The sequence below is a fragment of the Hyperolius riggenbachi genome, chromosome 2 (genome assembly GCF_040937935.1).
Source record: "Hyperolius riggenbachi isolate aHypRig1 chromosome 2, aHypRig1.pri, whole genome shotgun sequence".
In the NCBI taxonomy this organism is placed as follows: domain Eukaryota; kingdom Metazoa; phylum Chordata; class Amphibia; order Anura; family Hyperoliidae; genus Hyperolius; species Hyperolius riggenbachi.
In genome coordinates, this window is record NC_090647.1 from 557,344,585 (window position 1) to 557,369,423 (window position 24,839).

Below are 24,839 nucleotides of genomic sequence, written 5' to 3' on the forward strand. Positions count from 1 at the left end.
CGGACATGTTGGAAATAAACGAATCGACGGGAAAATCGAGTGCGCAAACGCACCGTGTGTATCCAGCATTAAATAACCTTGGGTAAATCTTAGTGCTGCCCCTTCCAGTGTAAAGCCACAGGAAGGGGACTGGATCAATACCTTGGGTGTCACTTTTTACAGGAGTTTTTACAGGAGTTTGACAATATTTGGGGGGAGGTGTTTAGCAGCTTGAGATTCCTTGCAGTAAATGCAGCAGAAAGCACTCAGGTTCACGGAGATATATTGCAGGCACACACAGTCACTGCCAGGTATCACGTTTGATTAGGAAACTATCTGATGGGACAGGGCGGCTTTACACATAAACTTCAGGTCAATTTAAAAAAAAAAAAAAAAGAAAACACCTCTCCTTTAAAAATGATGCTTCCACAGTCACCCACCACAACAAATTAAAAGTTTGGTCCTAAAACCACAACAAACTATGTGCCTACATTCAATACATCACTTTCGCTGGCAGAATAGCCCCTGCTTTTATCAAGTTGAAGTTATTATTTGATTAACATTTGGAGACAGACTTCACATCGAAGGATGAGTAGCTATTTAAAAAAAAATTATATATACATACAAACACACACATACATACATCTTATAAATTCGTTACGAAATGGTGACATCACTGTAACCTAAGAAGCTGCACTGATCTCACTAGTTCCTAGGGGATCCATAGGCCAACTGTTGCCTTGAACCACAAAGAAAGATGCAACCACCGTTTTAGCATGACAGGTCCTCTTTTAAACTGATCATTTACATTTAAAGTCTATTATGGACACTTTCAACAGGATCCATAAATTGAATGAGGAGGTTGCATTCCTGTGCTTATGTGAAAATTGATCAAGAGTTTGTACAATATAAAATAAGTATAACGTTTGCATCGTTAACGCAAGGTTTTCCTAGGTAGATAAGGTGCGGGTGGTGCCCGAGTTTCCTGGTTTGGAGATCCTGTAAAGAGAAATAAGGCACAGGAGGGGAGTGTTACGCACTCACACAATATCAGAAAAATCACCCTGGGAGCTGTGGCTGTCCAGTGACAGGAAGTGCAGCCAGTTCAGGTAAAGTCCACAGTTGAATGTTCTGAGGTCCACCACCAAGCCGCCCAGGTAACAGCGGGCGGTCTTCTCCCGCAGGGCAATACGGGCCTCCCGCTCGGTGACATTGTAGCTAATGTTCAGCAGCTGGATGAGGAGGAGATAGGTGATGCCGGCGGTCACTATCGCGCAGTACCAGACACAAGTGAAGGCAAACGATGTGCTGGGAGACAAGATAGAGAACTGTTACAACAAATCCTAGAAACTGTCATTAATGTTCTGCCTAGATCTCTCATCTCAAGCAAAAATAAACCCCAAACCTTCTCCTGTGCTCTTCCTATCAGATAATAATGTAGTCTTCAGTCCTCACTTCCTAATGAGCCTACAAGACTTCTCTACAGCTGCACACCCACTCAGTGGAATGTTCTTCCTCATCTGTAAAGAGTTTCTCCAAGCTTAAAGGACAGCTGAAGTGAGAAGAATATGGAGGCTGCCATATTTAATTTCTAAACAATGCAGATTGCCTGGCAGCCGTACTAATCTATTTTGCTGCAGTAGTGCCTGAATCTCACCAGAAACAAGCATGCGGCTAATTTTGGCAGATCTGACAATCATGTCAGCAACACCTGATCTGTTGCATGCTTCTTCAGGGGCTGTGGCTAAAAGGATTAAAGGCAGAGGATCAGCAGGATAGCCAGGCAACTGGTATTGCTTGAAAAACGAATAAATATGACAGCTTCCATATCCCTCTCCCTTCAGGTTCCCATGATGAGATAAACAAACATGTAGTATTAAGTATGCTTAGAATGTATTTATATTTTACAGATACCTGTAATTTACATGAAAATGTCCTTATAGCAATGCTTGCGTTATATGAACAAAAAAACAAACCCCTTAATTGGTATCAATAAATGGTACTGCATATTCAGCCTAGGAATCCAGTGTTAAGCAGGGCATACACGCATCGATTTTCCCGGTTGAGTGCCGGCAGATTTGATCACGCTGATTGAATCTGCCAGGTATCTTAAGCCCAGACGTTTACATCGATCGTAATTTTCATAGTTTTTTGCCAAAATCGATCAGACTGGAGGGAAGATCTCATTAGAATGAGAGGCGAGAGCAGCAGTAGATCGCAGGCCAATAGCATTGCACTGTATAGAGCAGCGCAACACTACAGTTCAACTGATCTCATGCTGATATCTATGGAAAAACAATCTGCTGTGTATGGCAGGAATAGATCTCTCGCTGATCAGATCGTGTGGAAATCTATTAATGTGTGGCTACCTCCAATCTATCTAGCTATCCCTGCAATTGCAAATGGAGCCGCTCTGCCCAATGTCCCGATACTGATTTTATCAATAAACTGTCCCGATTCAAGCCAGTTAAAGGGCACTATTGCCAAAAAGTGTACTTTTTAAAATACATGTGTATGCTTGTGTATAAAACGTACAATTGTTCCAGAGTATCATTTATTTTTTCCTATGTTGCTTTCACGTACAGCGGTGGGTAAAAATCACACAGATCTGACAGGTTTTGGACTAGTCCATCTCCTCCTGGGGAGTTCTTTGGGTTTTATTTATTTACAGTAACTGAACGGCAGTTGCTCAGCGCAGCTGCCAATATAATGTGCAAGGGAGGCGGCTGGCATCTTTGTACAGATCCTGAGAGTGCTTTTGTGAAGAATAAAGGATTTACTGAAGATCACCATTAGGAGATGGTCCAAAACCAGCTTTTCACCGCCTACTGTAAGTGACAGCATCATGGGAAAAATTTATTTATAGCGCATAGTACTCTGGGAGTGATGTACTATACTGTATATGTGTACACGTGTATTTTCCATTTTTTGAGTGGCCCTTTAAGACATAAGGTAATGCGCATGTCATCCTGTCCACTCATAAAACCGATATTTAGGGCACCATACTCCAAGCACTGGCTCAAGCATTATACCGATAAGCCACATAGATATACAGTGAAGATGGTATACTGCCAGACGGCTCTCACCCAACCAGACAGTCGGCATGCTTCTCCGGCTGTAGCGGCGGCTCCAATGCCTTAGGGTAGTAAGTTTTGTTCCCGCCCATGTTACGAGTATGCAGCCAATCACAAGTCCTGCTCGCGTTAGCCTTGTTGGGGATTGGGTATTGCACTACAAGCAGGAAACTTGAAGTGATAAGATAGGTTGCTCCTATATTCCTTATGGTTAGCTGGTCGCTAAGCTATCACACACCGCTTAGGCCAGGGGTGTCAAACTCAATCTCGTAAGGGGCCAAAATCTAAAACCTAGTCATTGCGGGCCAAACTAAGAGTCGTAACTATAGCAACCATGGGGGCTCCTCCCCCATCTACAGAGTAGCCCGGCGGAGCAGTTTAAGCTCCAGTGCTTTTTCAGGAGTTCTCTGATCTATCTGACAGCCACATGCGCTATGCTGTATAGAATGGCTCACATGCATGTCACGTGATCAGGAGGAGGAGGTATGGAAGCACAGAGTGTGCAGCTGCTGGAAAGGAAAAAGGGACCTGCCGCATCACTGGAGTAGGTAAAAATGGCACTGCTCTGCTACTCTGCAATGTGGGAGAAGGTGTCAGGGAAGGGGAGGTGGTGTGTATGTGTCATGTGATCAGGTGGAGGAGGTACGGAAGCATAGTGTGCAGCTGCTGGGAAGGACTGAAGAGACAGGATGCAGCACTGGAGCAGGTAAATATTACACAGCTCCGCTCTGCTACTCTGCAATGTGGGGGAAGGTGTCAGGGAAGGGGAGGAGGTGTGTATGTGTCATCTGATCAGTAGGAGGAGGTATGGAAGCATAGAGCGTGCAGCTGCTGGGAAGAACAGAAGAGACAGGATGCAGCACTGGAGCAGGTAAATATTACACTGCTCTGCTATGTGGGGGAAGGTGTCAGGGAAGGGGAGGAGGTGTGTATGTGTCATCTGATCAGTAGGAGGAGGTATGGAAGCATAGAGCGTGCAGCTGCTGGGAAGGACTGAAGAGACAGGATGCAGCACTGGAGCAGGTAAATATTACACTGCTCTGCTGTGCTACTCTGCAATGTGGGGAGAAGGTGTCAGGGAAGGGGAGGAGGTGTGTATGTGTCATGTGATCAGGAGGAGGAGGTATGGAAGCATAGAGTGTGCAGCTGCTGGGAGAACAGAAGAGACAGGATGCAGCGCTGGAGCAGGTAAATATTACACAGCTCTGCTGTGCTACTCTGCAATGTGGGGGAAGGTGTCAGGGAAGGGGAGGAGGTGTGTGTCATGTGATCAGTAGGAGGAGGTATGGAAGCATAGAGTGTGCAGCTGCTGGGAAGGACAGAAGAGACAGGATGCAGCACTGGAGCAGGTAAATATTACACAGCTCTGCTGTGCTACTCTGCAATGTGGGGGAAGGTGTCAGGGAAGGGGAGGAGGTGTGTATGTGTCATGTGATCAGGAGGAGGAGGTATGGAAGCCTAGAGTGTGCAGCTGCTGGGAAGAACAGAAGAGACAGGATGCAGCACTGGAGTGGGTAAATATTACACAGCTCTGCTGTGCTACTCTGCAATGTGAAGGAAGGTGTCAGGGAAGGGGAGGAGGTGTGTGTCATGTAATCAGTAGGAGGAGGTATGGAAGCATAGAGTGTGCAGCTGCTGGGAAGAACAGAAGAGACAGGATGCAGCACTGGAGCAGGTAAATATTACACAGCTCTGCTCTGCTACTCTGCAATGTGGGGGAAGGTGTCAGGGAAGGGGAGGAATTGTGTATGTGTCATGTGATCAGGAGGAGAAGGTATGGAAGTATAGAGTGTGCAGCTGCTGGGGAGAACAGAAGAGACAGGATGCAGCACTGGAGCAGGTAAATATTACACAGCTCTGCTCTGCTACTCTGCAATGTGGGGGAAGGTGTCAGGGAAGGGGAGGAGGTGTGTATGTGTCATGTGATCAGGAGGAGGAGGTATGGAAGCATAGAGTGTGCAGCTGCTGAGAAGGACTGAAGAGACAGGATGCAGCGCTGGAGCAGGTAAATATTACACAGCTCTGCTAAGTGGGGGAAGGTGTCAGGGAAGGGGAGGAGGTGTGGGTTTGTGTGTGTATTACCAGCCACACAAAGGTGTTGCCCAGGAAGGGGCCCAATGCTAATTTTAATGGGCGGTCCTGTGGGTTGTTGCTGCACCACGGCTCAAACTGACAACTTAACAAGAAACTCTGTCACAAACGTGCTCCTCTGGCTGGGAAGGCAGTGTGCCGTCATTCTTGTACTGCTTACAACCATGCACAATTTAAGCTCCTGAGGGCCACATAAAATGGATAAGAGGGCTGCGTTCGGCCCGCGGGCCTTGAGTTTGACACCTGTGGCTTAGACTATGTTGCATGTAACATGCAGGGAACTGTTGCTATTCAGACTAATGTTTTATATATGCAAATTAGGCCGTCAAACGCATTGGGATGCAGCCACGGCTCTCCTGCAAAGTAAGTAGAAACAAAACACGTTTATTTGGCTGAACAAACAACCCTGATAACTAGACAAGGCTCTGACACTCAAAGCTGGGAGCTCAATGAACCCGATTTTATATCATACGGATACGTTGCACACGGTTCAGATTTAAACCCTTTAAACCCTTAAAGTGAAAATAAGAATATGAAATACCAGGAAAGTTCTATATATAATTACTACTACACATAGGATTAGTTATCTCAGGTTATTTTGAGGTCAGGTTTGCTTTTAAGCCATCACCCACAATTGATAAAGAGGAAAAGAGGGTCAAAAAATACATACTTGCCTAAGGAGGAAGTTGTCAGGACCACCATTGCTACTCGCAGACTCCTGAAGGAAATCCAGCAAGAGTTTGGCTGACTGCTGACTGTGACCATTGCTCCTCTTCAAGCACCAGCGGCTCTGTGCTACTGCGCAGGTATGCTCACGAGGATGCAGCGTGGTCGCGCATGAAGAGCAGCAAGGTCACGATCTACAGAAGGGTTCCAGGCAGCTGTAGTGATCCAGAGAACCGCGTGGGAAGCCTCTGCAGAGGCCAAAGGGTTCCTTCTTCTTAGGCAAGTATAAAAAATTTTTTGACCCAGGGAGGCCACAAAATGATATTGTGGCACATCTGTACCACAATATCTGTGGATCACTAATGATTGCACCAGTCGGTGAATATCTGGCATCTGTAAAGACATTTAGTGAACAGCCCCTGTGAATACACTTCCTGTCTCTATTCCGGTAGCCGGAGATGAAAGGACGTCGGTATGCCGCTATTCGGAAGTGTAAGTGGAGCCGCAGCCGCCAGGATCCCTCTGGACTCTATAGGCGAGAATCACGGCATGGAAAAACGACCTCGCTGGAAGCTGATTCTGTCCCCGGGGTCCCTCCAGTATTCAGGAGCACCTGTTCTGTACCCAGAGAGAATGCTGGGAGCCGCGGGAAGGACTGGATCAGTCACGGCATGACAAAGGTTTAGTGTATTCCAGAAGTGTCTAGATTAGAACAACCCTTTATAAAGGTGCCCATACATCTAGCGATTTGGCTGTGTGATCGACCCTTCGATTGGATCATTTTATAGAATCCAGTGCGTTCCAGAATTCCCAATCGATGAAAAGTGGCTGATTTGATGTCTAATCGACCAGGTTAGTGGATGGAGCAGGATGTAAGATATCGGACGATTGCACAGGAATCGGCTACTGTTCCCGTCATGTGATCGGCTCTGAATCGATTTTCGCATTAAGAGACACAACATTAGTCAGATAGGTGAATCGCATAGGATATCACTTGTAATGTGTGGGCCACTAGTTGATCGACTTTCGATCAACCATACTGAAGTCGATTCCTTAATAAAGTTGATCGCTTTGTCGATTGAATCAGAATCACTAGATGTATGGCTACCTTAAAAGTGCAGGACGTTCCAATCTCAGGTCTGTAAACATTTTTATTGCGAGATTGCAGAGTAGCACAACTCCTGTGCCTCCTTCCCTCACCCTCCCATGCTGCCTAAACTCTCGCCGACCCCTCATTGTGTCCCCTCCCCCCGTAACCCCGCCTCCCTGATCCTCCCACACTTCTGTCATCTCCATCACCTCCCCGCATTTCCCATCTTGTCCCTTAACCCCCCCTCCCCATCTCCTTTGCCCAATTAACCCCTTCCACCCCAACCCCACCTCCCAAACTCTGGTCACCTTCCTTATTTTCACACTCTTCCTCTGACTCCTCCCAGTGCTTCACCATTACCTGACTCCTCCCAGTGCCGCACCTTCCCGATCTTCCTGACTCCTCCCACACAAGTTCTTCTGTAGGTCCTTATACTTCCACTCCTGGCCTATGATCCCACCTACCCCCTCCTCTGAGAAACGAGACATTTGAGCCAGCCAGCCCCAGATGTTGATTGTAAATGTGTGGCGATGGAAATTCTGGCGCTAAGCATTCTGGGGAATATTAAATCATGGTGCCAAGGCTGTTTAACAATTTCTTAGGCGTCCACAAAGGACCAAAACCAGAATGACAAACTAGTCCCAGAGCAGGTTTACTCCTATTCCAGTCCCACCACTTCATCAGAGAAGTTCTCAAAAGACTGTCCATATCTCCAGTCTGTGGATCCAGTGTTGGGTTGGGCTAATATTCCCTGATTGGCTGGTCACGATCATGTGATCATGTCCAAAGTTTTTACATCCTGTGTGAGCTGATCATGAGCAGCCAATCAGAGAAGTACAAAATCACCTGATAAATCATGTGCTTCTCCATGACCTTTCCTTGCAGTGGACATTCTCCTAAAAGAACTGATCATCAATAGCTTTCACTCTGTCCCAAAAGGAAGCTACGGAAACAGGAACGGGGGTCAGGCGTGGGAGAGAGGATACTCATAAAGCAATTTATGCATACAAATTTCAGGATGTTAACAAAAAGAAAATGAAAGTAACAATAGACTTCTGGAATTCTGGCATTGCAGAATGAACATGCATTGTTTCCCCTCCTTCTCTCTGTAGTCCGAGCAGTCATATCTCTCATGGTCCCTCCTCCTCCCTGTAGTCCCTCCCCATCTCTGTAGTCCAGACAGTCATTGTATCTCTCAGGGTTCCACCCCTTTTTTGTAGTCCCACCCCTTTTCTGTAGTCCAAGAAGTCATTGTATCTCTTAAAGGGACTCCGAGCAGTGCAGAAACTATGGAAAGATGAATATAATTTTAAAGCTCTCTTTCTCCCCTTTCCAATGATATATAAATCGCCGCCCTACGCCTTTTAGTTTTCGCGATTGAATTTGCCGCGGCCACGATTTCAATCGCGAAAATAGAGAAAACTAAAAAAAGTGTAGGGCGACGATTTAGGGGTCGCCAGAAAGAGGAGAAAGAGAGCTTTAAAAGGATATCCATCTTTCCATAGTTACTTGTATTACACAGGACGACACTTTCCCCAGTGTCAGCTGCTCCATTCAGTAGAATGAAGCTGCTGACTTTAGGAAAAAGTCGCCCTGTGTAATACAAGTAACTATGGAAAGATGGATATCATTTTAAAGCTCTCTTTCTCCTCTTTCTCACGACACCTATATCGTCACCCTACGCCTTTTAGTTTTCTCTATTTTCACGATTGAAATCGCGGCCGCAGCAATTTTAATCGCGAAAATAGCAAAAACTAAAAGGCGTAGTCCCTCCCTCTCTCGGTAAACTGAGCAGTCGTATCTCTCAGAATCCCCCCCCCCCCCCTTTCTGTAGTCCATGCAGTCATGGTATCTCTCAGGGCCCCTCCCCCTTTCTGTAGCCCCACCCCCTTTTCTCTGAGTCAGTCTTTATAAAATTCACCTCAGTACATTCCGTTCTTCAGATATCTCAGGCGATTGCATGACTGCATGCAGCTGTGATAAATGGGCGTGTCTTCATTAGACAGATCTATGAATTAGGTGGAGTGTCCATGTATGGTTTGCCACACAACCCTTTGCCATGTGATGCCCCTGTAATAAAAGACCTGACGGCACGATTATCGCTATGGAGATGTGCGGGAATAGAGGGTACCTGTAGTCGGCGTAGACACCGGGGCAGTAGAATAAGGCACTGAAGACATACTGACCCTGGCACACGGCTCTCAGGGTGACGATGATCCCGTAGACTGAGGTGAACATGAAAGCCAGGAGCAGCAAGATGAAGAACTTGTGATTCCGGGAGCCAATGCAATTATTTATCCTAAAAAAGACAAACCATGAATGTGAATCTGCAGCCACAAAAGTGAGACTGCACAGCTTTATGTAAAGTCACAATCCATTAGTCTATTACACAGCGGTCACTGTCTGAATCAGGGCCTGTAACTGATGTCTGGAAAGTGCTGTAGACACCTCCTGCCCTATGCTCACCAAATTACAGCTTGCAGAGCTCCTGACAGAGCAGGTCAGAAACCCCACCCCCTTCTAGAGGTGCTTTTACTGACATATTCACCTAGAGAAGGGGGGGGGGGGGGAAGCATGAGCTGACAGTATCCCCCACAACCACCCTGCAGTGACCAAACAGTTAAGCAATACAGCCACCCACAAGGTGGGTCATCCTGGACACTCCCACAAAGCTGGCCAGAAGAAGTAACAGGCACTCAGCCCATAACATGAGTAATTTGGGGTGCAGAGTAGAAGGCCAGTACATACTTTTACTGGGGCAAAAGATGGATAACCTCCTCAGTAAGGCTGCCGATTCCCTCCAGGGGGCGCCCTCTGACCACATAGCCGGGTGAACTCCTGGTATAATGCCCACAAATATTCAGCGATGACTGGAACTGTGCACGTAATAGAATCTGCCCCTGTACATTTTGCTATGGAGGTTTTCCATTCCGCTTGCACTGATCCTCCGCGGACAATACAGGAGGCGGTCCCCATAAATGCGAACGGACGCGAATGACTTCCCTCCTCCAGCACGAAGGAAATGGGATATGTGCGTCCAAAACACCTTTCCTTTCCCCAAAAGGTGAACTCAACATGGTTACTGCATAATGCTGTGCAATGAGTTATATGGCAGCTGTCGCTCGGATCAGTTCATTTCGGCGCGCGGCTCAGAGCCGAGCACCGAAGCTGGGTGCTGTCATATCAGCAATGCTATGATGCACGCGAATTCGTGATTCTGGTGGCTGCCAGACCCTGAATTACATCTCCCTCCGAGTTGCGACAACTCGGAGGGGGAATAGTATTTAACACCGCCTCAGAGTTTAGCGGCAGCGGGGAGAGCCATCATAATCAGGGCTGTGGAGTTGGAGTCGTGGTTTCATAAACTGAGGAGTCGGAGTCGGGTGATTTTTGTACAAAATCCACAGCCCTGGTCATAATATGTATCCGCTGTCGCTTGCTTTTAATTGGTCTATTTCCAAACTGCATAAAACTAGCATCAACTCAAAATTATCAGAATCTCATTGACCATCTTTATCTTAGAGACTCTATTCCTAATCTTCAGGGGCGGCTGAAGAGAAAAAGATATTGAAGCTGCCATATTATTTCCTTTTAACAATACAGATTGGCTGGCTGTCCTGATGATTTCTTTGTCTGCAGTAGTACCCGAATCACACACCTGAAACAAGCATGCGGCTAATTTTTGTCAGACTTTAGTCAGAACACCCGACATGCTGCATGCTTGTTCAGTGTCTGTGGCTAAGAGTATTAGAGGACAGACAGGCAGGCCTCAATTCACTAAGCTTATCTCCTGTCTTTAATAACTCTTCTAGAGTTGTTACCATGGTGATAAGGCATGTAGTATTCAGGAAACATTTTATCTCAGGCAAACCTAAAAAGTTAACTCTTCTGTCTTTAAGTTAACTCTCCAATCCTTAAAATAACTCCAGAGTTAAAGACAGGCTGTTCATTAACTACGTGTGAAAATAACTACAGAGGAGGTAACGTAAGGAATGAAGAGATGAGATAACTCTCTCACTGTGTGGAGGTAAGTTTTCTCTTGCCTTATTATCTCCAGCATGATCTTAGTGAATTGAGGCCATAGTATTCAGGAAACATTTTACCTCAGGCAAACCTAAAGTTAACTCTTCTGTCTTTAAGTTAACTCTTCAATCCTTAAAATAACTCCAGAGTTAAAGACAGGTTGTTTATTAACTGCATGTGAAAATAACTACAAAGGAGGTAAAATAACTATAGAGGGGCTAACTTAACCACAGAGGAGGTAACTTAAGGAATGAAGAGATAAGTTAACTCTCTTATGTGGAGGTAAGTTTTCTCTTGCCTTATCTCCAGCATGATCTTAGTGAATTGAGGCCATTTGTATTGTTTCTGAGGAAATAAATATGGCAGCCTCCATATCCCTCAGTCCAGGTGTGCTTTCAGTCTAATGTAGCTCAATATACTTGACTGCTGCTCCTGCACAAACCACCCCCCTCCCTCCCTGATGACTCATGCTGCCATCTCTCTATACTTCTGCTAGAGCAGACAGCATGAGTCATCAGAAAGGCGGGGTTGAGCAGTGATCACGTGACAGCAGGTTGAATTGAGCTGCACAGATTCACTGCCATTTTAATTAGGCTTTATATTAGGACATATATTTATGGTAAAAAGATACCCCATCTAGGTTTTCAATAAATTCTTCAGTTTCCAGATATATGCATGAATCCACTGCAGGATCACTTTCAAGGACAACTGAAGTGAGTAGAATATGGACGCTGCCATATTTATTTCCTTTTAAGCAATACTAATTGCCTGGCAGCCCTGCCGATCCTCTGCCTTGAATACTTTTAGCCATAGCCCCTGAACAAGCATGCAGCAGATCAGGTGTTTCTGACATTATTGTCAGATCTGACAAGATTAGCTGCATGCTTGTTTCTGGTGTTATTCAGACACTACTGCAGCCAAATAAATCAGCAGGGTTGCCAGGCAACTGGTATCGTTTAACAGGAAATAAATATGGCAGCCTCTATGCTCGTCTCACCTCAGTTGTCCTTTAAAGTAAGTCTGCTGTTACTGACACAAAAATAGAAAAAAATCCAGCCTGCCCTGCCTGCAGCACAATGCAGATGGGTTTCTTATAAGTATCAGCAGTCAGTGCCCAGATATTTATAGATGAGTGACCAGTCCATGTGTGATTGCATCAACTCCGGGGTCGCAATACCGGACGTACCAAGAGACGGAAGAATCCAACTGGGGAGGGGGAGCCCTGACTAAGAAAGCAATATGTGGGTAGAGCTGGCAACTCAGGAGTAGAGATCAAAGAAAGGATGATTCTGGATTACATTGCTGGGAATAGGGCCAGCCACGTCCACGTCTTGCCAAATGTGAAAGGCTCAATACAAAGATGCCTACAAATTCTCATTGCAAGTCTCTGCACTGCACACAACCACAGAGATCTCACCACTGGTGGTACAGAGAAGGTCTGAAGAGTACCTTTAGTGAAAAAAAGTGCCCCAAATAGGTACTTACCTCTATAGAGAGAAGTCTCTAGGTAATAATACAGTATTATTTATATACCAGTGACATCTTCTGCAGCACTGTACAGAGTACATAGTCATGTCACTGACTGTCCTCAGAGGAGCTCACACTCTAATCCTACCATAGTCAAACGTCCTCCCATATTATTATTATTATTTATATGTATTTATATAGCACTGACATCTCCTGCAGCACTTTACAGAGTACATAGTCATGTCACTGGCTGTCCTCAGAGGAGCTCACACTCTAATCCTACCATAGGCATGTGCCTTTTATGCTAGGTACACACCATGCAATTTTCAGGCAGATTTACCTGCCAGATGTATTATTTCAAACATGTCCGATCTGAATTTCAATTGCTTTTTCGATTGTTTTAATTATTTTTCTTTTTTTAATCGATTTTCGAAGAACTGAATGAAAAACGATAAAAAAAAGATCGGAAATACATTTAGGGGAAGCAAATTATCTAAACCATATATTTTTGGAATGTGGGAGGAAACCAGAATGGTGGGAGGAAACCCACACAGACACAGGAAAAACATACAAACTCCACTCCATGCAGATAGTGCCCTGGTTGGGATTCAAACCAGGGACCCAGCGCTGCAAGGCGAGAGTGCTAACCACCACGCCACTGCGCTGCCACTTCTGTGGTCGTCCTCCTCCTGGCCTGTGTACGCGGTGCTGCCCGCAATAGCGCTAATTACAGTCGGAAATGCGGAGAAAGCTACGCGTGGCCAGTCCTGACGGGCCTGTCGGCAAAAACAAAACTAGCTGGCAGCGGGGGACCAGAGGATTAGTGAGTGGCTGCGAGGGCACAGGACTGCTGCAGGGGGCTGGTAGAAGCCCCAGGTGAGTAAAACTCATTTTTTTTTCTGACTTAACTGTCTCTTTAAAGCAAACATCAATTTTTTTATTTTTTTTTTATTTAAAACCTAGAGGCCACAGGAGAGGGAAGCCTCTGGATCCTCCACCAGGCTGGGCCAGTGCTGGGACTCCTGACGCTCGCTGCCGGTCTCCATACAAGGAGTGCAGCCGCACTGTACAGCCTGTGTAGTAACATGGACCCGCTCGCACTTCAGGGGAGAAAGCCGAGCCCCGATAGCTCTGTGGTACTGCGCAGGCCTGGAGGAGGACGACCACAGAAGTAGCAGCACGGTGGCGTATTGGTTAGCACTCTCGCCTTGCAGCGCTGGGTCCCTGGTTTGAATCCCAACCAGGGCACTATCTGCATGGAGTGGAGTTTGTATGTTTTTCCTGTGTCTGTGTGGGTTTCCTCCCACCGTTCTGGTTTCCTCCCACATTCCAAAAATATATGGTTTAGATAATTTGCTTCCCCTAAATGTATTTCCGATCTTTTTTTATCGTTTTTCATTCAGTTCTTCGAAAATCTATTAAAAAAAGAAAGAAAATTAAAACAATCGAAAAAGCAATTGAAATTCAGATCGGACATGTTTGAAATAATACATCTGGCAGGTAAATCTGCCTGAAAATTGTATGGTGTGTACCTAGCATAAAAGGCACATGCCTATGGTAGGATTAGATTGTGAGCTCCTCTGAGGACAGCCAGTGACATGACTATGTACTCTGTAATGTGCTGCAGAAGATGTCAGTGCTATATAAATACATAATAATAATAATAATAATAATAATAATAATAATATGGTAGGACATTAGACTATGACTATGGTAGGATTAGAGTGTGAGATCCTCTGAGGACAGTCAGTGACATGACTATGTACTCTGTAAAGTGCTGCAGGAGATGTCAGTGCTATATAAATACATAATAATAATAATATGGTAGGACATTAGACTGACTATGGTAGGATTAGAGTGTGAGCTCCTCTGAGGACAGCCAGTGACATGACTATGTACTCTAATGTGCTGCAGAAGAGGTCAGTGCTATATAAATACATAATAATAATAATATGGTAGGACATTAGACTATGACTATGGTAGGATTAGAGTGTGAGCTCCTCTGAGGACAGTCAGTGACATGATTATGTACTCTGTAATGTGCTGCAGGAGATGTCAGTGCTATATAAATACATAATAATACTATGGTAGGACATTAGACTATGACTATGGTAGGATTAGAGTGTGAGCTCCTCTGAGGACAGTCAGTGACATGATTATGTACTCTGTAATGTGCTGCAGGAGATGTCAGTGCTATATAAATACATAATAATACTATGGTAGGACATTAGACTATGACTATGGTAGGATTAGAGTGTGAGCTCCTCTGAGGACAGTCAGTGACATGATTATGTACTCTGTAATGTGCTGCAGGAGATGTCAGTGCTATATAAATACATAATAATAATAATATGGTAGGACATTAGACTCTGACTATGGTAGGATTAGAGTGTGAGCTCCTCTGAGGACAGCCAGTGACATGACTATGTACTCTAATGTGCTGCAGAAGAGGTCAGTGCTATATAAATACATAATAATAATAATATGGTAGGACATTAGACTATGACTATGGTAGGATTAGAGTGTGAGCTCCTCTGAGGACAGTCAGTGACATGATTATGTACTCTGTAATGTGCTGCAGGAGATGTCAGTGCTATATAAATACATAATAATACTATGGTAGGACATTAGACTATGACTATGGTAGGATTAGAGTGTGAGCTCCTCTGAGGACAGTCAGTGACATGATTATGTACTCTGTAATGTGCTGCAGGAGATGTCAGTGCTATATAAATACATAATAATACTATGGTAGGACATTAGACTATGACTATGGTAGGATTAGAGTGTGAGATCCTCTGAGGACAGTCAGTGACATGACTAATGCTACAGGCGCCTTTCCAGTCAGTTGAGGGTTTTTTTGGGGGGGGAATTTTATGAGTCCATGTGTGTTGGTTTGCCTTGTCTATATTGTTAGAATACATTTTTGCTAATTTCTTATACCCTGTGCTCCTCTGGTTTTCTCTTGTGCTAGGCTGTTTTCTTAGGGTTGAGACGGGCCATATGTATAAATTTCTTGGGGATATCCTGTAATTTTTGTAAGTACACTTACAGTAAGTATTAGAAATCTGACATTACCGACAGGTTTTGGACTAGCCCATCTTCTCATAGGGGATTCTCAGGGTTTTCTTTATTTTTAAAAGCACTTAGTGAATGGCAGTTGCATCTAACTGCCCAAAAAAGTGTACGGTGAGCAGGGAGGCTGTCCAGCATCACTGTATAAATCTTTTTCTGGGAATGTCTTTATAAAGAATAAATGCCATGCTGAGAATCCCCTATGAAGAGATGGACTAACCCAAAACTTGTCGGTAATGTCAGATTTCTACTACTTACTGTAAGTGACGGCAACATAGGAGAAAAGTCATTTATGGCTCATTTTACTCAGGAAGAAACGTACTTCTTATTTGTATGCGTTTTAAATTTTAGGATTTTCACGACAGTTCCTCTTTAAAGTGACTCCGAGCTCAGAGTAAAAATAAAATTTGAACTTACCCGGGGCTTTCTCCATCCCAGCCCTGGTCGGGACGTCCCACGCCGGCCTCCTGGCTCTTCTCCCGGCGGCTGTCCGCATAGCGCGGACAGGCCAGTCCCCCGGGCGACACTGGCGAGTGTCGGGCCTTCTCCTTCCTTATACGTCACGAATGACGTCACACGCCGGCCGGCGCACGTCATGACGGCGGCCGGCGTGACAGCACGGCGCATGCGCGGTTTAATCGCACATGCGCCGTGCTGTCACGCCGGCATGACGCGCGGCGGCCGGCGGGTGACGTATACGGAAGGAGAAGGCCCGACACTCGCCAGTGTCGCCCGGGGGACCGGCCTGTCCGCGCTATGCGGAGAGCCGCCGGGAGAAGAGCCAGGAGGCCGGCGTGGGACGTCCCGACCAGGGCTGGGATGGAGAAAGCCCCGGGTAAGTTCAAATTTTATTTTTATTCTGAGCTCGGAGTCACTTTAAAGAAAAACATTTCTTTGTTACACAGCTAATACAAATCCTGCAATAAGTATACACTGTGGCTACTTTCATGGAAGCAGACATAGGGTTAACATCCTGTGTTTACAAATTAGCAGCTTGCCGAGGCAGCCAGCTGATACAGCTGAGAGATCAAATTAAAGGTGTGATTAGACACACATGAGAGGGATTGGAGAGGCTAAACACTCTAAATACATACATGTTGCATTTCTCTAGGTTTTCCTTTTGTCCTGTGCAAGAGTTCAGGTCCATTAAAAGCATTATAAAATGTCCATCTTAACCCCTCTTCATCCCTTCTCCCTCCCCGGTCACTCACCACACACAGTGATGGTCGAGCCGCTGGACGCAGCTGCCGCAGATCCTGCAGTGTCCGCTCCGGGGAGGCCTCATCACCTGGCAGATCTTACACCAGTTCTTGTCTGTGATGAGGAAGTCATTGTCCTTCTGGCCTCCAGAGTAGCCTCGTGGAGATTCCCGATGACTCCCGTTGGTCCACGTTCCGTTGGCCACATGGCCGTTCTCCCCGGCCTTCCCTCTGCCAGTGCTTTTGTTGAGGTAGCCTGGATCCCGCTTGGCCTTGGCCAGGAAGAAGAAGGTGAGCAGCAGGCCGCAGCTGATGGCCGTGAAGTGACCCCACCCGATGTGGCCTTTGAGGAAGACTTCCCGTAGAAAGTTATAGTACATGTAGCCCAGGGAGAAGAGCGCCAAGCTGAGGAACAGCAACGTCTTGCCCTTACGCCGGTGGGTCACCTGGTAGTACCAGATCACCAGGACCGGCAGGGAGCCCAGGATCACCATCCCGAGGAGGACGTGGAAGGCCGCAATGTAGAGAGATATGGGCAGCAGAACAAGTGGCGGGAGGATGCTGACGTCCACCTTCCTGGCGCCACGGATCCAGGGGACACGGAAACGATCGGACGCCGTCTCCACCGCCCTGGCCACGACCTCCGGCTGCAGCGATTTGCATGTGATCCATCTGCAGAAAGGATGACACCGCTAAGTATTCAGCAATCGCACACAAACACGGGATGACAAGGAAGCTCAGTAATGTCTCACCTGTCGCAGACCTCGTCTAGATCCTCGCAGTCGCACAGGCACGCCGCCAGGTGGCTCCGCTCGCCTTTCCGATTAATGTATTCACAGCAGCAAAGCACATCGTCCAGGTCAGCCCCGGGCTGGGGAGTCCGCTTCTTCCTCACCTTGTTCATGTTCTCCCCCCTATGCTATAGAGACATGGTTGGTACGGGTCCCCAGAGACTAAGGCTGGCGCCAAACCCAAGCATTGTGAAGCGAGAGCTGCAGAGACAACAACCAAGACCAATAAACAGTGAATCAAGAGGAGACTCGGTCCAATACTGTTACCTGGTTACTGTCTCGGGGCAACCAGCCATGTGGCCACCCTTCTACTAGGTCACCCACTTTCTGTTCTGTTCCTCATGCCTATGACACTCAATTATTGTCCAGTGGGTCAGCCAGGTACTGTCCACTATCCCTGTGTAACCCAGTCAACACCCCTTGTCCACAAACTGCTACCCTACTGTCACCTAGTTACTGCCTTTCTGTTAGTTTGTCAACCAGTTAATGCCCAGTTAATGACTCCTGTGCTCCTCTGTCACTGTGTTATGCAGGTTCTGCCTCCTCCTGTCATACACAGTGCTAGAAGCTAACAGTCTTCTTGTCAGTGTGGCACATGCCACTGTCCCCAACTGTCACAGTTATACCAGAATACTTCTATCCTGTCACCTCCAACCCATAAGAGATTGCTGTACAGAGGCATCCATAAAGAATAGCCAGGCATTGTAAGCACCCGCATAGGCAAGCGGTGCAAAGACCCCCATATAAGTGACAGGCAAGCGGTGCAAAGACCCCAATATAAGTGACAGGCAGGCAGTGCAGAGACCACCATATAAGTGACAGGCAGGCAGTGCAGGGACCCCCATATAAGTGACAGGCAGGCAGTGCAGGGACCCCCATATAAGTGACAGGCAGGCAGTGCAGGGACCCCCATATAAGTGACAGGCAGGCAGTGCAGGGACTGCCATATAAGTGACAGGCAGGCAGTGTAGGGACCCCCGTATAAGTGACAGGCAGTGCAGGGACCTCCATATAAGTGACAGACAGGCAGTGCAGGGACCTCCATATAAGTGACAGACAGGCAGTGCAGGGACCGCCATATAAGTGACAGGCAGGCAGTGTAGGGACCCCCATAAAAGTGACAGGCAGGCAGTGCAGGGACCTCCATATAAGTGACAGGCAGGCAGTGCAGGGACCTCCATATAAGTGACAGGCAGGCAGTGCAGGGACCTCTATATAAATGAGAGGCAGGCGGTGCAGGGATCCCCATATAAGTGACAGGCAGGCAGTGCAGGGACCGCCATATAAGTGACAGGCAGGCAGTGTAGGGACCCCCATAAAAGTGACAGGCAGGCAGTGCAGGGACCTCCATATAAGTGACAGACAGGCAGTGCAGGGACCTCCATATAAGTGACAGGCAGGCAGTGCAGGGACCTCTATATAAATGAGAGGCAGGCGGTGCAGGGATCCCCATATAAGTGACAGGCAGGCAGTGCAGGGACCTCCATATAAGTGACAAACAGGCAGTGCAGGGACCGCCATATAAGTGACAGGCAGGCAGTGTAGGGACCTCCATATAAGTGACAGGCAGGCAGTGTAGGGACCTCCATATAAGTGACAGGCAGGCAGTGCAGGGACCTCCATATAAGTGACAGGCAGGCAGTGTAGGGACCCCCGTATAAGTGACAGGCAGGCAGTGCAGGGACCTCCATATAAGTGACAGGCAGGCAGTGCAGGGACCGCCATATAAGTGACAGGCAGGCAGTGCAGGGACCTCCATATAAATGACAGGCCGGCGGTGCAGGGACCCTCATAAAAGTGACAGGCAGGCAGTGTAGGGACCCCCATAAAAGTGACAGGCAGGCAGTGCAGGGACCTCCATATAAGTGACAGGCAGGCAGTGCAGGGACCTCCATATAAGTGACAGGCAGGCAGTGCAGGGACCTCCATAGAAGTGACAGGCAGGCAGTGCAGGGACCTCCATAGAAGTGACAGGCAGGCAGTGCAGGGACCTCCATAGAAGTGACAGGCAGGCAGTGCAGGGACCTCCATAGAAGTGACAGGCAGGCAGTGCAGGGACCTCCATATAAGTGACAGACAGGCAGTGCAGGGACCGCCATATAAGTGACAGGCAGGCAGTGCAGGGACCTCTATATAAATGAGAGGCAGGCGGTGCAGGGATCCCCATATAAGTGACAGGCAGGCAGTGCAGGGACCGCCATATAAGTGACAGGCAGGCAGTGTAGGGACCCCCATAAAAGTGACAGGCAGGCAGTGCAGGGACCTCCATATAAGTGACAGACAGGCAGTGCAGGGACCTCCATATAAGTGACAGGCAGGCAGTGCAGGGACCTCTATATAAATGAGAGGCAGGCGGTGCAGGGATCCCCATATAAGTGACAGGCAGGCAGTGCAGGGACCTCCATATAAGTGACAAACAGGCAGTGCAGGGACCGCCATATAAGTGACAGGCAGGCAGTGTAGGGACCTCCATATAAGTGACAGGCAGGCAGTGTAGGGACCTCCATATAAGTGACAGGCAGGCAGTGCAGGGACCTCCATATAAGTGACAGGCAGGCAGTGTAGGGACCCCCGTATAAGTGACAGGCAGGCAGTGCAGGGACCTCCATATAAGTGACAGGCAGGCAGTGCAGGGACCGCCATATAAGTGACAGGCAGGCAGTGCAGGGACCTCCATATAAATGACAGGCCGGCGGTGCAGGGACCCTCATAAAAGTGACAGGCAGGCAGTGTAGGGACCCCCATAAAAGTGACAGGCAGGCAGTGCAGGGACCTCCATATAAGTGACAGGCAGGCAGTGCAGGGACCTCCATAGAAGTGACAGGCAGGCAGTGCAGGGACCTCCATAGAAGTGACAGGCAGGCAGTGCAGGGACCTCCATAGAAGTGACAGGCAGGCAGTGCAGGGACCTCCATAGAAGTGACAGGCAGGCAGTGCAGGGACCTCCATAGAAGTGACAGGCAGGCAGTGCAGGGACCTCCATATAAATGAGAGGCAGGCGGTGCAGGGACCTCCATATAAATGAGAGGCAGGCGGTGCAGGGACCCCCATATAAGTGACAGGCAGGCAGTGTAGGGACCCCCATAAAAGTGGCAGGCAGGCAGTGTAGGGACCCCCATAAAAGTGACAGGCAGGCAGTGCAGGGACCTCCATATAAGTGACAGGCAGGCAGTGCAGGGACCTCCATAGAAGTGACAGGCAGGCAGTGCAGAGAGCCCCATATAAGTGAAAGGCAGGCAGTGCAGGGACCTCCATATGAGTGACAGGCAAGCAGTGCAGGGACCCCCCTAGAAGTGACAGGCAGGCAGTGCAGGGACCGCCATAGAAGTGACAGGCAGGCAGTGCAGAGAGCCCCATACACATACATAACACACAGCTCTGCTGTCACACAAGGAAGGGAACTGTCGGGGATTCCGAACATCGTCGCTGTTATCGGGGACAGATCGGCCACTACGTCTCCCGAAGTCCGCCTGGAAATTCCATAGGGGGAAACCACCAGATCATATCACCTCCCCCTCCCCGGGTACCGGCTGCTTCTCCGGGCGCCTCTCCAGCCTCCGATCTCCGCGGAACTCTCAGCGAGCCTCAGCTTCGGGGTGGTTGGGCGTGGCCGAACTTCCTGCTCCGACCCCGCCCGCCGCACGTCACTGGCCAGTTAACCCGCTGCTGTCCAATGGCAGGAGCGGCGCGCGACTTGGGCGGGTTACCGTGGAGACGCTCCACAACAACCCCAGGCAGGAGGCCACGCTGATTGGCTGCGGATCGGCACGGGGAACTTCCCGAACTGTCGGTCCCCTTACCCACAAACTGCCCGAGTTACATTCCGTCCATAAAAAGTTGTACTGATGAACATACAATCAGAAGTGCTGTTTTTGTTTTACATTTTTTGGTCGTTACACGTTTTCTTATAATAGACCAGAGGCAATAAAAAAAAAAGTTAGATACTTACCTAGGAAAAGTAAAGCATCAGGCAAGCCCAGAGACTACCAGGCATGGGCAAAATCAGCCCTCCAGCTGTTATGGAACTACAAGTCCCACAATGCATTGCAGGAGTCTTACAGCCACAGTCATGACTCATAATGACAAATGCATTGTGGGACTTGTAGTTCCGTAACAGCTGGAGGGCCAAGTTTGCCTATGCCTGGACTATACCATGTCCTCCTCACCGCCCGCCCTTGCCACATTGGGATCCACTGAACATATCAGACCAGAGCTTAGATTGAGCGCCTTTGGCAGGGTCCTCCCTTCCTTAGTGTATTCTACAGGATTCTGGGCTCCTTTCCTATGATTGCGTCGTACTTGTATTACAGGACCTACCTAACCAGCCCAAATCACATGATCATGTATCTTGTACCCTCTCTCTTCCCTAGTGTATTCTACATGATCGTGTGCTCCTTTCCTATGACAGCCTTGTACTTGTATTACAGGACCTACCTAACCAGCCCAAATCACATGATCATGTATCTTGTACCCTCTCCCTTCCCTATTGTATTCTACATGATCATGTGCTTTGGCTTGCAAAAGTTTTCAGCCCCCTTGAAGTTTTCCACATTTTGTCACATTACTGCCACAAACATGAATCAATTTTATTGAAATTTCACATGAAAGACCAACACAAAGTGGTGTACACATGAGAAGTGGAACGAAAATCATACATGATTCCAAACATTTTTTTTACAAATAAATAACTGCAAAGTGGGGTGTGCGTAATTATGCGGCCCCCTTTGATCTGAGTGCAGTCAGTTGCCTATAGACATTGCCTGATGAGTGCTAATGACTAAATAGAGTGCACCTGTGTGTAATCTAATGTCAGTACAAATACAGCTGCTCTGTGAGGGCCTCAGAGGTTGTATAAGAGAATATTGAGAGCAACAACACCATGAAGTCCAAAGAACACACAAGACAGGTCAGGGATCAATTTATTGAGAAATTTAAAGCAGGCTAATGCTACTTAAAGATTTCCAAAGCCCTGAACATCCCACGGAGCACTGTTCAAGCGATCATTCAGAAATGGAAGGAGTATGGCACAACTGTACACCTACCAAGACAAGGCCGTCCGCCTAAACTCACAGGCTGAACAAGAAGAGCGTTGATCAGAAATGCAGTCAAGAGGCCCATGGTGACTCTGGACGAGCTGCAGAGATCTACAGCTCAGGTGGGAGACCCTGTCCATAGGACAACGTTGTGCACTGCACAAAGTTGGCCTTTATGGAAAAGTGGCAAGAAGAAGAAAGCCATTGTTAACAAAAAGCATAAGAAGTCCTGTTTGCAGTTTGCCACAAGCCATGTGGGGGACACTGCAAACATGTGGAAGAAGGTGCTCTGGTCAGATGAGACCAAAATGGAACTTTTTGGCCAAAATGCAAAACGCTATGTGTGGTGGAAAACGAACACTGCACATCACTGTGAACACATCACCCCCACTGTCAAATATGGTGGTGGCAGCATCATGCTCTGGGGGTGCTTCTCTTCAGCAGGGAGTGGTACAGGGAAGCTGGTCAGAGTTGATGGGAAGATGGATGGAGCCAAATACAGGGCAATCTTGGAAGAAAACCTCTTGGAGTCTGCAAAAGACTTGAGACAGGGGAGAAGGTTCACCTTCCAGCAGGACAATGACCCTAAACATAAAGCCAGGGCAACAATGGAATGGTTTAAAACAAAACATATCCATGTGTTAGGCCGCATACACACATCAGACCATAGTCTTTGGAAAATGGAAGATCACAGACCAATCTTACCACCCTTCCTGTAGTATGAGAGCCATACTCTACACAGTCTTTTCTATGGAGCTGAACTCCACATCAGGAAAAAATCTTGGCAAGATGCTGCACACACAGATGCTGTACAGACACAAAAGATCAGTATCTGCAAAAGATCTGTTCCTGCCAAAAATCCATTCCTGCAAATTGCAATGATAGTCTATGAGATCTGCAGATCATCATACACACATGATTTAACTGACATTCATCTGCAGATCTGAAAATCCATCCTGGTGGATCTGATCTGCAGATGAATGTCAGTTAAATCATGTGTGTATGATGATCTGCAGATCTCATAGACTATCATTGCAATTTGCAGGAATGGATTTTTGGCAGGAACAGATCTTTTGCAGATACTGATCTTTTGTGTCTGTACAGCATCTGTGTGTGCAGCATCTTGCAAAGATTTTTTCCTGATGTGGAGTTCAGCTCCATAGAAAAGACTGTGTAGAGTATGGCTCTCATACTACATGAAGGGTGGTAAGATTGGTCTGTGATCTTTCATTTTCCAAAGACTATGGTCTGATGTCTGTATGTGGCCTTAGAATGGACCAGTCAAAGTCCAGATCTAATTTCAATCGAGAATTTGTGGCAAGATCTGAAAACTGCTGTTCACAAACGCTGTCCATCTAATCTGACTGAGCTGGAGCTGTTTTGCAAAGAAGAATGGGCAAGGATTTCAGTCTCTAGATGTGCAAAGCTGGTAGAGACATACCCTAAAAGACTGGCAGCTGTAATCGCAGCAAATGGTGGTTCTACAAAGTATTGACTCAGGGGGGCCGAATAATTACGCACACCCCACTTTGCAGTTATTTATTTGTAAAAAAAAACCAAAAGTTTGCTTTCCTAAAACAGAAAGAATTTGCGATAATTCAGGTTGGAGTGAGCTTGAGATGTCTCCCAGTGAAACACTGCTGAATATATGCAAATTAACCATTGTACCCTTAGAAGCTAAACACACCTCCAGAACCGCTGGAATGCAATGATGTGTCAGCTTGTTAATTTGTACAGAGCCATAATAATCCAACATGCATACAGACTGTTTCAGATTGTTTGATCCTCAGAGCATGGCATGGATTAATTTGGCTCTATGGAGTAGGGCTTGTAAATCCGAGAGGTACAGACTAACCAGCAAGCTCATGGTGACCCAGAACTCATTGGAGTGTGTAAGGGACTACAATGGTCCTAAAAGCCCCCTTACTAAGATGTTAAAGAGAACCCGAGGTGGGAATTACTAATACTATTGGGGCACAGAGGCTGGTTGCGCACACTAAGACCAGCCTCTGTTGCCCCATCGTGTGCCTCCATGTCCCCCCTGCTCGCCGCTATAGACCCCGCAATGCTGGCGACACGCAGCGCGTCGCCAGCACAATGTTTACCTTAGCGCTGTCAGTCAGCGCCGCTCCCCCGCCTCCTCCGCATCGCCGCTACCCGCCCGCGTCACTTCCCTCCTATCAGCGGGAGGGAAGGGACACGGGCGGGTGCGCCGATGCGGAGGCGGCGGGGGAGCGGCGCTGACAGACAGCGCCAAGGTAAACATTGTGCTGGCGCCAGCACTGCGGGGTCTACAGCGGCGAGCAGGGGGGACATGGAAGCACACGATGGGGCAACAGAGGCTGGTCTTA

The 24,839-nt window shown here is 47.5% G+C and overlaps 1 protein-coding gene across 4 annotated transcripts; it reads right to left on the reverse strand.

Annotated features, from left to right (window-relative positions):
- Positions 1 to 21,102, reverse strand: ZDHHC23 (zinc finger DHHC-type palmitoyltransferase 23). Of its 4 annotated transcripts, XR_011026575.1 has the most exons (6): positions 20,965 to 21,102; positions 17,417 to 17,656; positions 16,677 to 17,336; positions 9,032 to 9,199; positions 7,747 to 7,843; positions 1,206 to 1,287 (listed from the first exon to the last, which is right to left on the reverse strand). XR_011026575.1 is itself a non-coding variant. In XM_068270884.1 (5 exons), exons 2-5 carry the CDS (start codon positions 17,566 to 17,568, stop codon positions 1,020 to 1,022), a joined length of 1,248 nt encoding a protein of 415 aa, XP_068126985.1. In that variant the 5' UTR covers positions 17,569 to 17,656; positions 20,983 to 21,102; the 3' UTR covers positions 1 to 1,019. The 4 variants fall into 4 exon arrangements, 3 of the variants coding, with proteins under 3 accessions (XP_068126985.1, XP_068126984.1, XP_068126986.1); XM_068270884.1 differs by lacking the exon at positions 7,747 to 7,843 and having other exon boundaries at positions 1 to 1,287; positions 20,983 to 21,102; XM_068270883.1 differs by lacking the exon at positions 7,747 to 7,843 and having other exon boundaries at positions 1 to 1,287.
- Positions 21,103 to 24,839: the final 3,737 nt, after the last annotated feature.

Coding starts and splice junctions, on each gene's coding strand:
- ZDHHC23 (XM_068270884.1), bottom strand. CDS start 17,568: ATGAACAAGGTGAGGAAGAAGCGGACTCCCCAGCCCGGGGCTGACCTG. Junction 17,337..17,416: donor CTAGACGAGGTCTGCGACAG/GTGAGACATTAC, acceptor TCCTTTCTGCAG/ATGGATCACATGCAAATCGC. Junction 9,200..16,676: donor CTCGACCATCACTGTGTGTG/GTGAGTGACCGG, acceptor TGTCTTTTTTAG/GATAAATAATTGCATTGGCT.